The sequence below is a fragment of the Hylobates moloch genome, unplaced genomic scaffold, assembly GCF_009828535.3.
Source record: "Hylobates moloch isolate HMO894 unplaced genomic scaffold, HMol_V3 SCAFFOLD_5, whole genome shotgun sequence".
Lineage (NCBI taxonomy): Eukaryota > Metazoa > Chordata > Mammalia > Primates > Hylobatidae > Hylobates > Hylobates moloch.
Window position 1 is genome coordinate 107,778,023 of NW_026652280.1, and position 15,811 is coordinate 107,793,833.

Sequence of the window (15,811 nt, forward strand, 5' to 3'; positions counted from 1 at the left end):
AAGGAATGCCTTAGTCAGAGGCAATGCTGTGTGGAATACCATGATGGTGGATAAGGCATTCCGTGAGTCCATGGATGGTAGTCTTGGCAGAACCATTGCATTCAGGATAGGCAAACCCATATCCAGAGTAAGTGTCTATTCCAGTAAGGACAAACATCTGCCCTTTTCACGATGGAAGAAGTCCAATATAATCAACCTGCCACCAAGTAGCTGGCTGATCACCCCGAGGAATAGTGCCGTATCAAAGGTGCAGTGTTGGTTTCTGCTGCTGGCAAATTGGGCACTCTGCAGTGGCAGTATCCAGGTCAGCTTTCCACTGGCCCATCTTGTTTTCCGCACTGGGAAGGTGGGGCACAAGCACAAATGTTAGGACCTGAAAGGTGGTGAACTCTGCCTGGGCAGGGCAAAGCCAGAGGAAACTCTGGTGGAGGTCTGTAGCAGTCCTGATGTGCAAATCGGTCATCCAACCTGGGTGTAGGGGCGAAAGACTAATTGAACCATCTAGTAGCTAGTTCCCTCCAAAGTTTCCCTTGGGATAGCTGGCACTCTCGCAAAACCCCACTCTCGGTACCAATTTACTGTATTAGTCCATTTTCATGCTGCTGATAAAGATATCCCCAAGACTGGGAAGAAAAGAGGTTTAATTGGACTTACAGTTCCACATGGCTGGGGAGGCCTCAGAATTATGGTGGGAGGCAAAAGGCACTTCTTTCATGGTAGTGGCAAGAGAAAATTAGGAAGAAGCAAAAGCGGAACCCCTGATAAACCCGTCAGATCTCATGAGACTTATTCACTATCATGAGAATAGCATAGCAAAGACTGGCCCCCATGATACACTTACCCCCCTGGGACCCTCCCACATCACATGGGAATTCTGGGAGGTACCATTCAAGTTGAGATTTGGGTGGGGACACAGCCAAACCATGTCATTCATCAATAGCTTTGGTGGGGTAGAGGGTAGTTAGGATGGTCCATTATCTCCATTATGACGATGATAGCATTGATGATGTAAGTCATTGAAAATATTTGGTGTTATAAGAATAATTTCTTCCTGATTGTCAGTTTTGAGTTGTTTTGCTATTACGAGGCAAAGTAGGGGGGCATATACCCATTTAAAATATTTTAATTCTGGCTAGTGGAAATGACAGTAATGCCTTCTTCATAATTAAAATGTCACTCTGAAATGGTCCCAAATTAAAACTTCTTCATTTGCTGTCAAGAAAGATCTCTTCTTGGTGTATTCTGCCAAGATTCTGATCATCTTTTTTTTTTTTTTTTTTTTTTGAGACGGAGTATCGCTTTGTTGTCCAGGCTGGAGTGCAGGGTGCGATCTCGGCTCACTGCAAGCTCCACCTCCCGGGTTCATGCCAGTCTTCTGCCTCAGCCTCCTGAGTAGCTGGGACTACAGGCATCTGCCACCACGCCTGGCTAATTTTTGTATTTTTAGTAGAGATGGGCTTTCACCGTGTTAGCCAGGATGGTCTGGATCGCCTGACCTCATGATCCACCCGCTTTGGCCTCCCAAAGTGCTGGGATTACAGGTGTGAGCCACCACACCCAGCCGATTCTGATCATCTTTATACATATGCTACTTTTGTCTATCACTTTAGGAATCATCACAGATCAAGGTCATCCTTTTGGTTTTTGTGATAGCTCTATACCTCAGTGAGCTTACTAGCTCATCTCCACTCAGAGATGAGGAAGCAGAGGCAGCAAGTTAGTGCCTGTACGTAATATATATGGAAACCAAATACAGGGTTGATTCTTTCTTTCTTTCTCTTTCTTTCCTTCTTTCTTTCTTTCTTTCTTTCTTTCTTTCTTTCTTTCTTTCTTTCTTTCTTTCTTTCTTTCTCTCTTCTTTCTTTCTCTCTCTTTTTCTTTCTTTCTCTCTTTCCCTCTCTCTGTCTTTCTTTCTTTCTTCTCACTCTGTTGCTTAGTACAGTGGCGCAGTCTCAGCTCACTGCAAACCACCTCTCAGGTTCAAGTGATTCTTGTGCCTCAGCCTCCCAAGTAGCTGGGATTATTGGCATGCGCCATGAAGCCTGGCTAATTTTTGTATTTTTAGAAAAGATGGCGTTTCACCATGTTGGCCAGGCTGGTCTCAAACTCATAACCGCAAGTGATCTGTCCACCTCAGCCTCCCAAAGTGCTGGGATTACAGGCATCAGCCACCACTTCTGGCCCAGAAATCTTTCTGTTTCATTTGTGGGCATCACTCTGAAAATCACACTTGCTAGAAGTGAGCATTTATATCTCTTTTCCACTGTAAATAAGTGCCTCTTAGTGACATGAGTGTAAAGACAAGAAGAATTGCAGTTCCTTCATTTTCTGTCTTAGCTCCCTGAGATGTATATGCTATGTCTAAATTTGTGTTTTACACTTTTCTCCTTTGATTTGACATTCCTTGATAGGCAGAGAGCACTTTTCTGTGCTCATATGTCACATCTCACATCTTTTTCCCTTATAGAAAAACTCTTGTGTCTCCCATTTACCTTTCTGTGGGGTCAGAGATTTAGATACTTTCCTGGACAATCAATTGGAGTATTAACAAATTCAAGGAGTTCTCGCCATCCCATTACTGGGTATATACCCAAAGAATTATAAATCATGCTGCTATAAAGACACATGCACACGTATGTTTATTGCGGCACTATTCACAATAGCAAAGAGTTGGAACCAACCCAAATGTCCATCAGTGATAGACGGGATTAAGAAAATGTGGCACATATACACCATGGAATACTATTCAGCCATAAAAAAGGATGAGTTCATGCCCTTTGTAGGGACATGGATGAAGCTGGAAACCATCATTCTCAGCAAACTATCACAAGGACAAAAAACCAAACACCGTATGTTCTCACTCATAGGTGGGAATTGAACAATGACAACACTTGGACACAGGAAGGGGAACATCACACACCGGGGCCTGTCATGGGGTGGTGGGAGTAGGGAGGGATAGCATTAGGAGATATACCTGATGTAAATGACGAGTTAATGGGTACAGCACACCAACATGGCACATGTATACATGTGTAACAAACCTGCATGTTGTGCACGTGTACTCTAGAGCTTAAAGTATAATAATAATAATAAAAAAAACAAATTCAAGGAGTTCTCATCTCTGTAGTTTAAATAATAAACGACTTAGACTAATGATAACAAAAAGCCAGCCATGTGAATATCAAATTTACTAGTTCTGTGAGCATATTTTTTTCTCTTTCTCTTTCTGCCTCAAAGAATCTGCTTTGCTTCCCCTGGCATCATGATTTAGTTTTCAACCCGTCAGTCTTCCTGCTAGTGCTGGTACTTTCCTACTTGAGAAAGTCCACGGAATACCTTCTAAACCTCTGTCCTCCTGATGGCTTCTATCTCATTTGTTATATAGGGACTCAGAGGTCCTTCATCATTTTCAAACACATCAACTGATATTTATAGCAAGGCCACAATTAATAAAATGTTTCCCAGAATATATGTGTGTGTTACATTTAGAGGAAACAGAAGTAGTAGTGACTTGTTTCTATCACCAGAGGTCTATTTAGTAACTATATTTTGTGGAAAATATCGATATATTTTATCCATTCAACAGACATGATTTGAGAGCATACCATGGAGACCCAACCCTGCCAGTGTGGCAGGTGGTATAATAGAAGGAAATAGCAAACTTGGTGTATCTGTATTTGCACACATGTATGTATGTGTGTGAGGGGCACTAAGGATGACTTTACTGAGGTTGGAACTTTTTTTATTTTTTTATTATTATTATACTTGAGGTTTTAGGGTACATGTGCACAATGTGTAGGTTTGTTACATATGTATCCATGTGCCATGTTGTTTTGCTGCACCCATTAACTCGTCATTTAGCATTAGGTATATCTCCTAATGCTGTCCCTCCCCCCTCCCCACACCCCACAACAGTCCCTGGAGTGTGATGTTCCCCTTCCTGTGTCCATGTGTTCTCATTGTTCAGTTCCCACCTATGAGTAAGAACATGCGGTGTTTGGTTTTTTGTCCTTGCGATAGTTTACTGAGAATGATGTTTTCCAGTTTCATCCATGTCCCTACAAAGGACATGAACTCATCATTTTTTATGGCTGCATAGTATTCCTTGGTGTATATGTGCCACATTTTCTTAATCCAGTTTATCGTTGTTGGACATTTGGGTTGGTTCCAACTCTTTGCTATTGTGAATAGTGCTGCAATAAACATATGTGTGCATGTGTCTTTATAGCAGCATGATTTATAGTCCTTTGGGTATATACCCAGTAATGGGACGGCTGGGTCAAATGGTATTTCTAGTTCTAGATCCCTGAGGAATCGCCACACTGACTTCCACAATGGTTGAACTAGTTTATAGTCCCACCAACACTGTAAAAGTGTTCCTATTTCTCCACATCCTCTCCAGCACCTGTTGTTTCCTGACTTTTTAATGATGGCCATTCTAACTGGTGTGAGATGGTATCTCACTGTGGTTTTGATTTGCATTTCTCTGATGGCCAGTGATGATGAGCATTTTTTCATGTGTTTTTTGGCTGCATGAATGTCTTCTTTAGAGAAGTGTCTGTTCATGTCCTTTGCCCACTTTTTGATGGGGTTGTTTGTTTTTTTCTTGTAAATTTGTTTGAGTTCATTGTAGATTCTGGATATTAGCCCTTTGTCAGATGAGTAGGTTGCAAAAATTTTCTCCCATTTTGTAGGTTGCCTGTTCACTCTGATGGTAGTTTCTTTTGCTATGCAGAAGCTCTTTAGTTTAATTAGATCTCATTTGTCAATGTTGGCTTTTGTTGCCATTGTTTTTGGTGTTTTAGACATGAAGTCCGAGGTTGGAACTTTTGAGTAGAGTTGCCAAGATAAGTGAGAGTTCACTAGGAAAACAGAAGGGAAGTTGATATTTCTTTTTTTTTTTTTTTTTTTTGAGACGGAGTCTTGCTGTGTTGCCCAGGCTGGAGTGCAGTGGTACAATCTTGGCTCACTGCAACGTCCGCCTCCTGGTTCAAGCGATTCTTCTGCCTCAGCCTTCCGAGTAGCTGGGATTACAGGTGCACACCACCATGTCCAGCTAATTTTTGTATTTTTAGTAGAGACAAGTTTCACCATATTGGCCAGGCTGGTCTTAAACTCCTTACCTCATGATCTGCCTGCCTCGGTCTCCCAAAGTGCTGGAATTACAGGTGTGAGCCACTGCTCCCGGCCTGGAAGTTGATATTGAAACAGGAGCAGCATATGCTACGACAGTGAGCTCTGAGAGAGTAGATGGATCCAGACTCCTATTGCTGATAGCGTCCTGCAGGATTGGGCTTCAATGTGACTAACCTACAATTGCCTCCAGGTGCTCCACCCACTGAGTCCTTGTGTCTCTGCCGAGGGCCTTGGAGAGTTACTGGAGAGGGCTCTGTGTCAGATGACCTTGAGGAGGCTCTGATTTAGCCTTTTGTAAAATGCAAAGAGTTGAGGTCTTCTCCACGCAAGAGCTCGCTGATGTCAATGACGTATTGAGGATGGGGCCATCTCCTATTTCTGTGGCCAGTACTGAGTTTTGTTATCCTTCCTTTAGGTAAGGAGTGCCAATGGACTGATGCCTGCCTGTCTCATCCCTGTGCAAATGGAAGTACCTGTACCACTGTGGCCAACCAATTCTCCTGCAAATGCCTCACAGGCTTCACAGGGCAGAAGTGTGAGACTGATGTCAATGAGTGTGACATTCCAGGACACTGCCAGCATGGTGGCACCTGCCTCAACCTGCCTGGTTCCTACCAGTGCCAGTGCCCTCAGGGCTTCACAGGCCAGTACTGTGACAGCCCGTATGTGCCCTGTGCACCCTCGCCTTGTGTCAATGGAGGCACCTGTCGGCAGACTGGTGACTTCACTTTTGAGTGCAACTGCCTTCCAGGTAAGGAGCTCCCTAGTGTCCCAGGATTAGGGGACAAACCCCTAGCACAGGAGGTAGTGGGTGTGGCTCAATTGCTTTTTTTAGGAAGCTTCCTAAAGCAAGGAAAAAGGGAAGTGAGAATTTTGTGTGGGGTGGGTTGCTAGTGAGGGAGGAGTTTTATGGGCCCACTGTGGTCCATAAACTGAGCAGGGGGTAATTTAGCATGTCAGGGTTTATGATGATGAGTGGCTAGAAAATTGTTTATTGTCCCTTTTGTAGAAACAGTGAGAAATAAGAGAAACAGAGCTCTGGGAAAGAGACAGGCAAGTCTGGAATGGAAAAGAACACGATGAGAATTAGACATTGGAAAATATGTATATGTGGTTAATAAAGTGCTTTAAACTGAATTGACATTAACAGTAGGTGATCAACTTTCCTATGTGCTTGTGCTTTTGCTTTTGATGGAGTAATTCATTGTTTTCTTATCCACCTAAATGCACCCAGCTGCCCTTGATTTTCTCTGGGCTACTGGCCTTCACAACCCGCTCCCATGTACCCTCTCTGGCTTTGGGGTAACCCTCCCCAAACTTAAAGCTAGAGAATTCTGAAACTGAGGAGGGGGTCCTCTGTTAATCAGTGAGCACTTTTTGATGAGCTGATAGATGATATATGAGAGACTATGCATGGCACAATACTTTGTTACACTCTTCACTGATACAAGTGTTCTAGAGTACACACACAACCCGAAGATAGAAAGAGGAGCAGTGTCAGGGAGCTTGGGGCCTGGTGTTCCATGGAGAGGGAGAAAGGAACAAGCCTGGCCAATTCATTCAACTCCTTATAAAAATGATGAGGAAGCTGAAAACCAAGAATTTTGATTGGGAACAGAATACAAGCAGCTGGAGCAGATGAATTACTAAGCAACAAAGATCCTGTTTTTATACAAATATCCTTAGTACAAAAACAAAAGAAGGAAAACTGTAGGGGGGAATAATGTGCTAAATAAGCAGAATTGCCTCAAAAAGAAGTTGTTCTAGTTTTTCTTTCAGAGTGGGAATCTTAGATTCTGGTATTGTGGGTATGGTTCACATATAATGGGATTGTGTGTTTTATTTTGGAGGGATTAAAGGTCATAGGTTGGTCCTCAGTATAAAATCAACTGGTAATTTATTCATTTCATTTGGTAAAAATGTATTGGCTGCCTGCTATGTTCTAGGCACCATGCTATGTATTTGGAATACACCTATACAAAGCATTGCCACATAATTGAAATGAAAACTTTATATTATTTAAGTCACAAGAACAAGCTATTTAATTGTATTACTTTTAGTTTCTCTTTTAATAAAGAATAGATAATGCTATCATTCTAGATACTAAATAAGTGTTTTCTTAACATAATATTACTATCCACTTTATCTTGTAGAAGTAATAACTAAAATACATCTGTCTTCACTCCTGTATTTGTTTGCATTTTAAGGGTTAAAGACAGAAATAGAAATGTAAACAACTTTATTTTGAAAATATTTCAATATTGCAAATATTCTCTGGGTCTGATATTCTAGTAATCTAATTGGCTAGTAATTGATGTTAGTGTGATTTATTGTTGAAGGCTAAATATGTTTTTCAGTTTCAAGAAAATTGCTTTTAATAATTGCCTAGAACGAGAGGTTGATTTGGCAGCAAGATGTTGACGGGAAGTTAGAGAAGTCAATAAAGGAAGTTTTTAGCTGAGAGAGAGTGATTATTCACTCCCATAGCCTCTGCATTGTTATCCATTAGCCACGATAAGAACCTTAGGGAATTCTGAGAGTGTGTCCAGGAAAGGATCTGTCAAACTAGAATAGTATCTCCTCCTTGAGAAAGGAAATAACCAAGGATTCCACAGCTGAGAGGCTGCCAGGGCTAGTGAAATAGAGTAAGGAAATCTTGGCTGTCTCTTATTCTCTGCTTGTAGTTTAACGCAAGACACTTATTTACTCACTGATGGTGTGTGTGTGTATGGGAGGGAAGATTAGCATGAGGGGTGGGAATGGGGAGGTTTGGTGAAGAGAAAACTAACATTTTTTTGGTGGCTCAGGAACTGTGCCAGGTACTTCCATGCTTATTAGCTCAATTACACAAAAATCTTGGGACCAGGTATTATTTTTCAAGTCTTCCCACATGAAGTAACTGAAGTTTGGAGATGTTAAGTGATTCACCCAAAGTTGTACAGCTAATATTTGGTTAGGCTGGGTCCTGAAACCCAGGCAGTTTATTTTCAAAGCCTTTGCTTTGTGCATCTTACTGCGCCACACTGCACTGCACATCTGCTTCCTGAAAGCACTTTGTAGATGTGTAAAACTTTTCATTAAATGCTTTAAGCTGTTCGGGTTAAAAATATATGTTCATATTATAAGAAAACCAAGACACTCCTAATTATAATCAAATAGTACTTGTTACATATCAATATATGTGTGTGTGTGTGTGTGTGTGTATATATATATATATATATATATACAAGAAAAAAAATATATATATACAAGAAAAAAATACATATATAGCATTGTTCAGATGTTTAAAAGTAGTTACATAGACTAGTTCTTGCTTTTCAGGGTCCCATAATCTAAAACAGATGACTTCAGCTTTGGATAAATATATAGAAGGAAATTTAAAGAGAATTCAAAACAATAGGTGATGCAGTGACACTGTGAATAAATGTTATTTATACAGTTTGTAAGATTTCATGCTCATTGTTCGTATGTCCCAGGTGGAGTTCAGAAAATATTCACTTCATTTCCACAAAGGGAAATAGTGCCTAGAGATGATTTTCTTTTAAAAAGTCCTTTTCATAATGCAGTGCCCTTCCTTCCATTGCCCTTCATTCCATTGCTTCCCATGCTTGTCAAGAGACTAAAATGTTACTTATAGTAATAGTCACTATCTCAATGTAAATAGCACCCTTATTTGATGAGAATTATTATTTCAGTTCTAAAAATGGGGAAACAAAGTCAGCAGGAGGCAAAGTAGCTTGTTAAAGTATTCTGCAACTCTCAAATGGTTGCTTCCACTGCATTTCACGTCTTGGCACTTCTAATTGAGGGTTACTCTAACCACCCTATTTAAAATTGTAACTGTCCCCCACCCCCTTAATTACTAACCCTGGTCTACTTTTTGTTTTCTTTTTCTGTAACTCTTATCTTCTTACTATATAATTTATACTATATAATTTACTTCATTATGGCTATTGTTTATTGTCTGTCTTTTCCAAATTCTACTGCCTCTTACCCTCTCCAGAATGAAAACTAGTATCTTTGTTTTTGTTTAGTGATGTAACCCAAACACCTACAAACAGTGCCCAGTATATACTAGGCCTGCAAATATATGTTGGCTGGCTGACTGTATGGTTTAGTATCATGTCATAGTATTGAGACTGTAACTTTGGTCTTCTCATTTTCTTCTTTGTATTGTGCGTCCTAGACTTAGTTTGGCCTCTCCTTTTGTCCTTATATACTCTAATACTGGATAAAAATTTTGGAGTCTTTTTCAACTCTGAGTCAGTGAATACCACATAACTTAGTGACTATATTTAAATGGTTAAATTACAATTCTTTCCCTGCAAAGGATACTGTAGTCATTGTGAGTATTTTAGTATTATTGTAGGACTCAAGAGGGAATTAAAACTACAAAAATGACTCATCTTGTATGACACAGAAAGAAATGTTTCTTCACAGAGGGAGGAGAAAAATATCTTCAAGAGGGAACTAATAGAATCAAATCAATGAACCATGTCTCATCTTTTTGGATAAGTAACTGTTAGTAATCCAGACACTTCATGAGCTTTCATTATGTAAAGTCTTTAGCAGAAGCTAAAGGAGGGGAACCAACCACAGTAATTTTAATTTAAGAACAAAATGGAGCATGAAAATAAATTATTAAATCATTTACTACCACTATTTTTGGGTTCGGGCCAATAATGGGGAGAGAAAGTGGTAGACTAGTTTTGTGTCTGTGGCTATTTTAATAAAGTAGCACAAGTAATCAAAAAACAGTAGGCTGTTTGAATTTACTGGCTGTCCCTTATGAGTTCACAGTTGGATTGGACTGTCCTCAATGTACTTTCTTTTTTTCTTTCTTTCCCACATCTCTTTATTCCTCTGATTTTGTTTAAACTTCATAAAGAGCTCTCTGATCTTTCCTTTCCAAACAATGAAGGTTTATCCTTTGTAAACTACCTCTGTACTCCACAGGCTGATGATATGTGATATCCCTATATCATTAAAGTAAAGCCTAAGCACATTCTGTGGCTTTTGTGTCTACTCTGTTGTTGCTGAGCTTAAGAACTATTAGAAATAATTCCCTCTTGCATTTTCACACATGGGGAATGTGACGTTCTCTTGGGTATTATGCTAATCGTATTTTGGCAGGTTTCTCTGGAGCAGATGCAGAAATGATCATACCACTTTCCAGGGTGTATTATTTTAGCTCCTTTGACTTGGGCCCTAAGTCTGTTTTACCTGATGTTCCTGAAAGATGTTCCTGATGTCCCTCACTGTTCTTTCATGCTGGATGTTCTTGCCTATGCTGCCTCCTCAGCTTTCTATCACCCTCTCTTCCCCTTTTTTATGTAGAACTCATTCTTAATGATTTGTCAAAGTCACCCTATTTCACTGAAATGCCTTTTATATTCCCTACCCTCCAAGTGGATTGGAGACCTTCTAAGGTCTTTTGACATCTGCATATCTCTAGCACAGCACTGATCACGGTGATTATTTATTTGTTCATCTTTCCAAGTAGACACTCTCATTTTAACTCCCTACCCTAGTCCCCAGTATCCCCAGCATAGTGCCTGTCATAAAATGGTGCCTCAATGAAAATTTGAAAAATGAATGAATTGAACATGGTAAACAGAGATGAGAACTCCTATATTCTACAATTTTTTAAATGTGCTGAAATTATTCTTTTTGAATCCTATTTATTTCTTTGACTTCTTTGGTGACAAAGTTAGAAAAAAGTGGAGGTCAGTAGGGAGATATGAAGGGACGCAGGTGGAAGCAGTGAGCCTGGGCGGGTGATGGAGTGGGAGATACGTGGCACAGGGGTCAGTGAGTTAATCTGGGCTCATTCAGAGAAAGGAAGGTGTGTGCCAAGAAGACTGGTTGAATAGGGACAGGTCAGGGATTCCTTCTTGCATTCCCACATTCTCACACTTGGGGGCATGTGTCATTTTCTTTTCTTTTTTTTCTTTCTTTATTTCTTTTTCTTTTTTTTTTTTGAGACGGAGCGTCGCTCTTTCGCCTAGGCTGGAATGCAATGGTGCGATCTCGGCTCACTGCAACCTCCACCTCCGGGTTCAAGCTATTCTCATGTCTCAGCCTTCCGAGTAGCTGGGACTACAGGTGCCTGCCACCACACCCATCTAATTTTTGTATTTTTAGTAGAGAAGGGGTATCACCATGTTGGTCGGGTTGGCCTCGAATTCCTGATCTCAGGTGATCCACCTGCCTCAGCTTCTCAAAGTGCTGGGATTCCAGGCATGAGCCACCATGCCCAGCCGCGTGTGTCATTTTCTTGGGTGTTATACTGATCATATATTTGCAGGTTTGCTTTTGTGACAGACTTCTTCTGGGAGAAAAAAGGTATCCTATCTTTTTACTTTTGTCCAGTTCTGGGTATCCCTGTTTTTTTCTTCACCCTTTCTTCCTTGTTCATGGGAGTTTTTCTTGAGGACTTCAAGCCCAGCCTCAGAGAATCCTGGTTTTGTCATCTCATCTCCATTCTGCTCTCTTCTTCTCTACCTAGCCTTTCCACTCTCACACCTCCCGGGGTCTGAAAATGCAAAGATAAGGGTGTTTCCCTGAAAGTTGCTGTTCTGTGTGGGGATGACAGGTTCGAATGACTCTTTTCTGGTCCCTGCCCTCATTGCCATGATTAATCAGTTAAGTGGCCCGAGGTTTTGTAACAGCACAGTCTTAAAATGCTTCTCCCAAGTTTAATTTCTCTCCATTTGACCTTTTAAGGATGTGAATTGGCTTTAAGCAGTAGACTCCCTTTAGTACGGTGCTGTGAGCCTCTCAGTGAATCTGCTACACCCATTCCACCCACGGGTCTGGAAACTTGTCTGTTTACCTTTCCCTAAAAACTTAAGATATATTTTTAAGAAGTGTCTTGTAACTTTTCATGTAGCCTTTCCCCTACTTTGGGTAGACTGTTTCTTACAAGAATTTGGTACATCTTTCCAAAGAGAATTCTGTATCTCTACTTTTAAAGTATAAATCCTGTCTTAACTTTGGAGGAGAACTGATTTGGCTTGAGTTTTCTCAGACATGGGAACTTTTGACCTAAGTTTGTATTTTTACATTGTTGAAAGGGAACTCCAGGATCCCAGAAAACATATGGACTGCAAATGGGTAAAGTTTCTGGTTCAGTACTTATTCCTACTTACTAGCTGTTTAATCTTGGTCAAGTCAGCCATGTGGCTCTCAACTTCCTTATCTGAAACATAAAAGGATTAGAGTAGACAATCTCTAAGGAATGCTATAATACCACTGACAAATAATAATATTAGCTAATATGTGTAAGGCACTGTTTAGTGCTTTTTCCCTTAATACAATAGCTTTGAGATATAATTTATATACCATACAATTTACTTCTTAAACAAGTACACAATTCAGTAATTTTAGTAGATTTATAGATAGGAGTAACCATCACCACAGTCAATTCTAGAATATTTTTATACATCAAAAGAAACCCTTTACCCATTATCAATTATTCTCCATTCCTCCTAACTCCCTCCCAGCCCTAGGCAACTACTAGTCTACTTTCTGTCTTTATTTGCCTCTTCTGGACATTTCATACAAATGGAAACATGCAGCATGTAGTAATTTGTGACAGCTTCTTTCACTTAGCATGAGGTTTTCAAAGTTCATTGATGTGGTGGCATTTATCAGTACTCTGTGTGTTTTCATGGCTGAATAATATTTTATCATATGGATTTACCACATTTTATCATTTTATTTATCCATCATCAGTTGATTGACATTTGAGTTGCTTCTACTTTTTGAGTATTATCAATAATTCTGTTATGAACATTCTTGTATAATTTTTTAGTGGACATATATCTTCATATTTCTTGGATATATACCTAGGAGCAGAATTGCTGTGTCAGATGGTAATGCTGTTTAACCTTTTCAGTAACTGTCAGACTATTCTGCAGTAGGTACATTATTTTACATTCCAACCAGCAGTATATGAGAATTCCAGTTTCTCCACATCCTCATCAACACTTGTTATTGTCTTTTTTTTTTTATTATATTCATCTGCAATGTGAAGTGTTTATCTCATTGTGGTTTTGATTTACATTTCCCTGATGGTTGATGATTTTCAACATCTTTTCATATACTTATTAGTCATTATGTATCTTCTTTGGAGAATGTTCAGACCCTTTACCTGCTTTATAATTGGTTTATCTTTTTAATATTGAATGTAATAGTTTTTAAGAATATATCCTAAATACAAGTCTCTTATCAGATAATATGATTTGCAGATATTTTCTGTCATTCTGTATGCTGTCTTTTCACATTCTTGATGATATACTTTTCAGCCCAAATGTTTTTAACTTGATGAAATACAATTTATTTTTTCTTTTGTTGTTTGTGCTTTCAGTCATATTTGTGAAAACTTTGCTTATGCCACATTACAAAGATTTACTATTTCTAAGTGATTTATAATTTTACCACCTACCTTTAGGTCTCGATCCATTTTGAGTTAATTTTTATGTGAGGGGGGGAGTCTAACTTGATTCTTTTGCATGTGGATATTTAGTTGTCCCAGGACCATTTGTTGAATTAAGTGCTGTTTTTATCTAATTTGTTTAATCTTTACAATAACTATTTAAGGTGGATCCTGTTAATTCCCCAAGAAAGTTTAAGTATATCACCCATGTTCACTCAGCTGTTGCATGGCAATGCTGAGAGTTGAGCCTAGACAGTTCGGCTCCAGAAGCCATGCTTTTAGCCATGAAATAACTGTCTTACCTACCTCCCTTCTTACCTACCTACCTACCTATTGACAGGGAGAAAGTACCTCAATAATAGTCAATCAGTTATAGAAAGAAACACGTTATTTCTTTTCTGTTGTGGTTCTGCTGAAATGCTTCTGCTTTCTTGTCTGTGGTTGGTGAATTCAGTTAGTTGTAACATTGGCTAATATAAAGTTAGAGTCACAGTTTCTATTCCTTATAGTTGAGCTACAAGGGTTTTACTACCTCCCTGACACTGTAGTCAACTGTATTTAGTCTTACTCATCAGAGAGATCAAGTTAGGGGAAGATGATCGTTGACATTCTAGTACACCACCAGACCTCTCAAGTTTAGCAGTTGTAGGCCAGGGGCCCCATTTTCCCCAACAGTCTAAAACTATGTCTTTAAATTTTCCAAAGAATATCTTCATCAAGAGCACCAGACTAGGGGCAAAGACCCTAGTTCTTATTCAAGGACCTAGTAGATCCCGTAGATTCTGTAGGGGTGGGCTTTAATGGCTCATCATTTTCTGGCTCATTAGTCTATTTGTAAGACTCATATTTCTGTATGAGTAATATGAAATATGAGTAATATGATACATTTTTGAAATTTGAGTAAATTTTCATAGTCTTTTTCAGGCTTCTTTAGTGATTCATCTGCTTGAATGGACTGAGTACCAAATACTCGGAGACATATAATTTCCTTCGATAAAGACTTCAATGATTTCTGTCTTCCATGGAGTGATTTTTGGCTAATGTTTTTGGTCACTCAGTTTATACTTATTTATATGGCTGCCATTGTATTAAGAGAAATCAGCCATGTTCCAGTGTAGCAGAGCAGATGTAGAATGCCACAGTAACTTATGGTAAGGAATAAAGCAAAGTGTGATTGATGTGTGTCCCACTCACAAGGCTGTAAATACCACAAAAGCAGGGACTCACTGCTATATCACCACTGCCTAATGTAAGGCCCAGTAAGTATTTTGAGTGTGAGAGAGGAACCTTAAGGGATATTTTGAGGAAGCCAAATATGTAATCATACTATATTTCAAATTGGAGAATGTTTAGAATAGAAGCTGGTAGTCTTCTATTTAATTAGCTCAGGAGTTTGGTAGCAAGGAAAGAGAAAGTAAGAGGCCCAACATATAAACTACAAAGGACCACACTGTGGGCAGTTGGAGTGAAGCTTGGTGTACTAGTTTCATTTTTCATAAAAGAAAAAGTCAAGAGGAAGGAAGTAATGCTGTTAAGTTTAGAGAAGAGCCTGATGAATTTGAAGTGCTGATAAGCTTAGTTAGTAATAATGCCACCCAATTTTCAGATACCTTGTAACATTTGTATAGCACTTTACTCATGATGTGGCACTTATAATTAGAAAGACAGGATAGGCAAGTGGAATTAGCCTCATTTTTTACAGGTGAGGAAGTTGATGCGGAGCTTTAGCTTACCATGTACGAATAGATTGCAGGTGGTGAGGTTGGGACTTGACCCATATCTTCATACTTTAAGTTCAATATTTTTCCTATATCCTCCCCCACTCTCTTCCCCACCTGGCTTGGAGGCCTCCTAGCAATCATTCAAAGAAAAAAAATAAAAGGAACTTAAATTTAATTAGGTAATATTTTATCTGTTCTTCCCATTAGTCTGGTATGGAGCTGGGGAAAATCCAATACCCTGTTTTTTTTAGAACCCTTGAATATCTCTGTCCCAAGTAGACATTTATCATCCCTGGGATTTTATTTCATGAAAACCTTTTGAAATACTTGTGAGGTAACTATGAAGGCATGCCATTGGCACAATGAGTCACTTTCACTGTCTAGCTATGCTTGAGGCCAGAGAAGACAAAGAATTGGGGATTTTTCATATGGTGAGTCCTGGGTGAGCAGCTGTTGAACTGAAGTCATGAAGCAGGTCTATTCTAATAGCCATGTTCTGTGGGAACAGAGCAGG

At 39.5% G+C, this 15,811-nt stretch overlaps 2 protein-coding genes across 5 annotated transcripts in view; both read left to right on the forward strand.

The window, feature by feature from the left end:
• The window catches only part of LOC116468019 (putative neuroblastoma breakpoint family member 7), a 901,770-nt gene that overhangs the window by 733,035 nt on the left and 152,924 nt on the right, over nucleotides 1-15,811 (forward strand). The window lies entirely within an intron of this gene.
• Nucleotides 1-15,811, forward strand: part of NOTCH2 (notch receptor 2) — a 164,222-nt gene that overhangs the window by 68,519 nt on the left and 79,892 nt on the right. For 2 of the 4 annotated variants that reach the window (XM_032151593.2, XM_058439383.1), the window contains exon 4: nucleotides 5,552-5,887. In XM_032151593.2, the coding sequence (XP_032007484.1) occupies nucleotides 5,552-5,887 (336 nt within the window). Of the gene's footprint in view, nucleotides 1-5,551; nucleotides 5,888-6,145; nucleotides 7,245-15,811 lie in introns of those variants that run through there. The other 2 variants (XM_032151594.2, XM_058439384.1) reach the window with 2 other exon arrangements.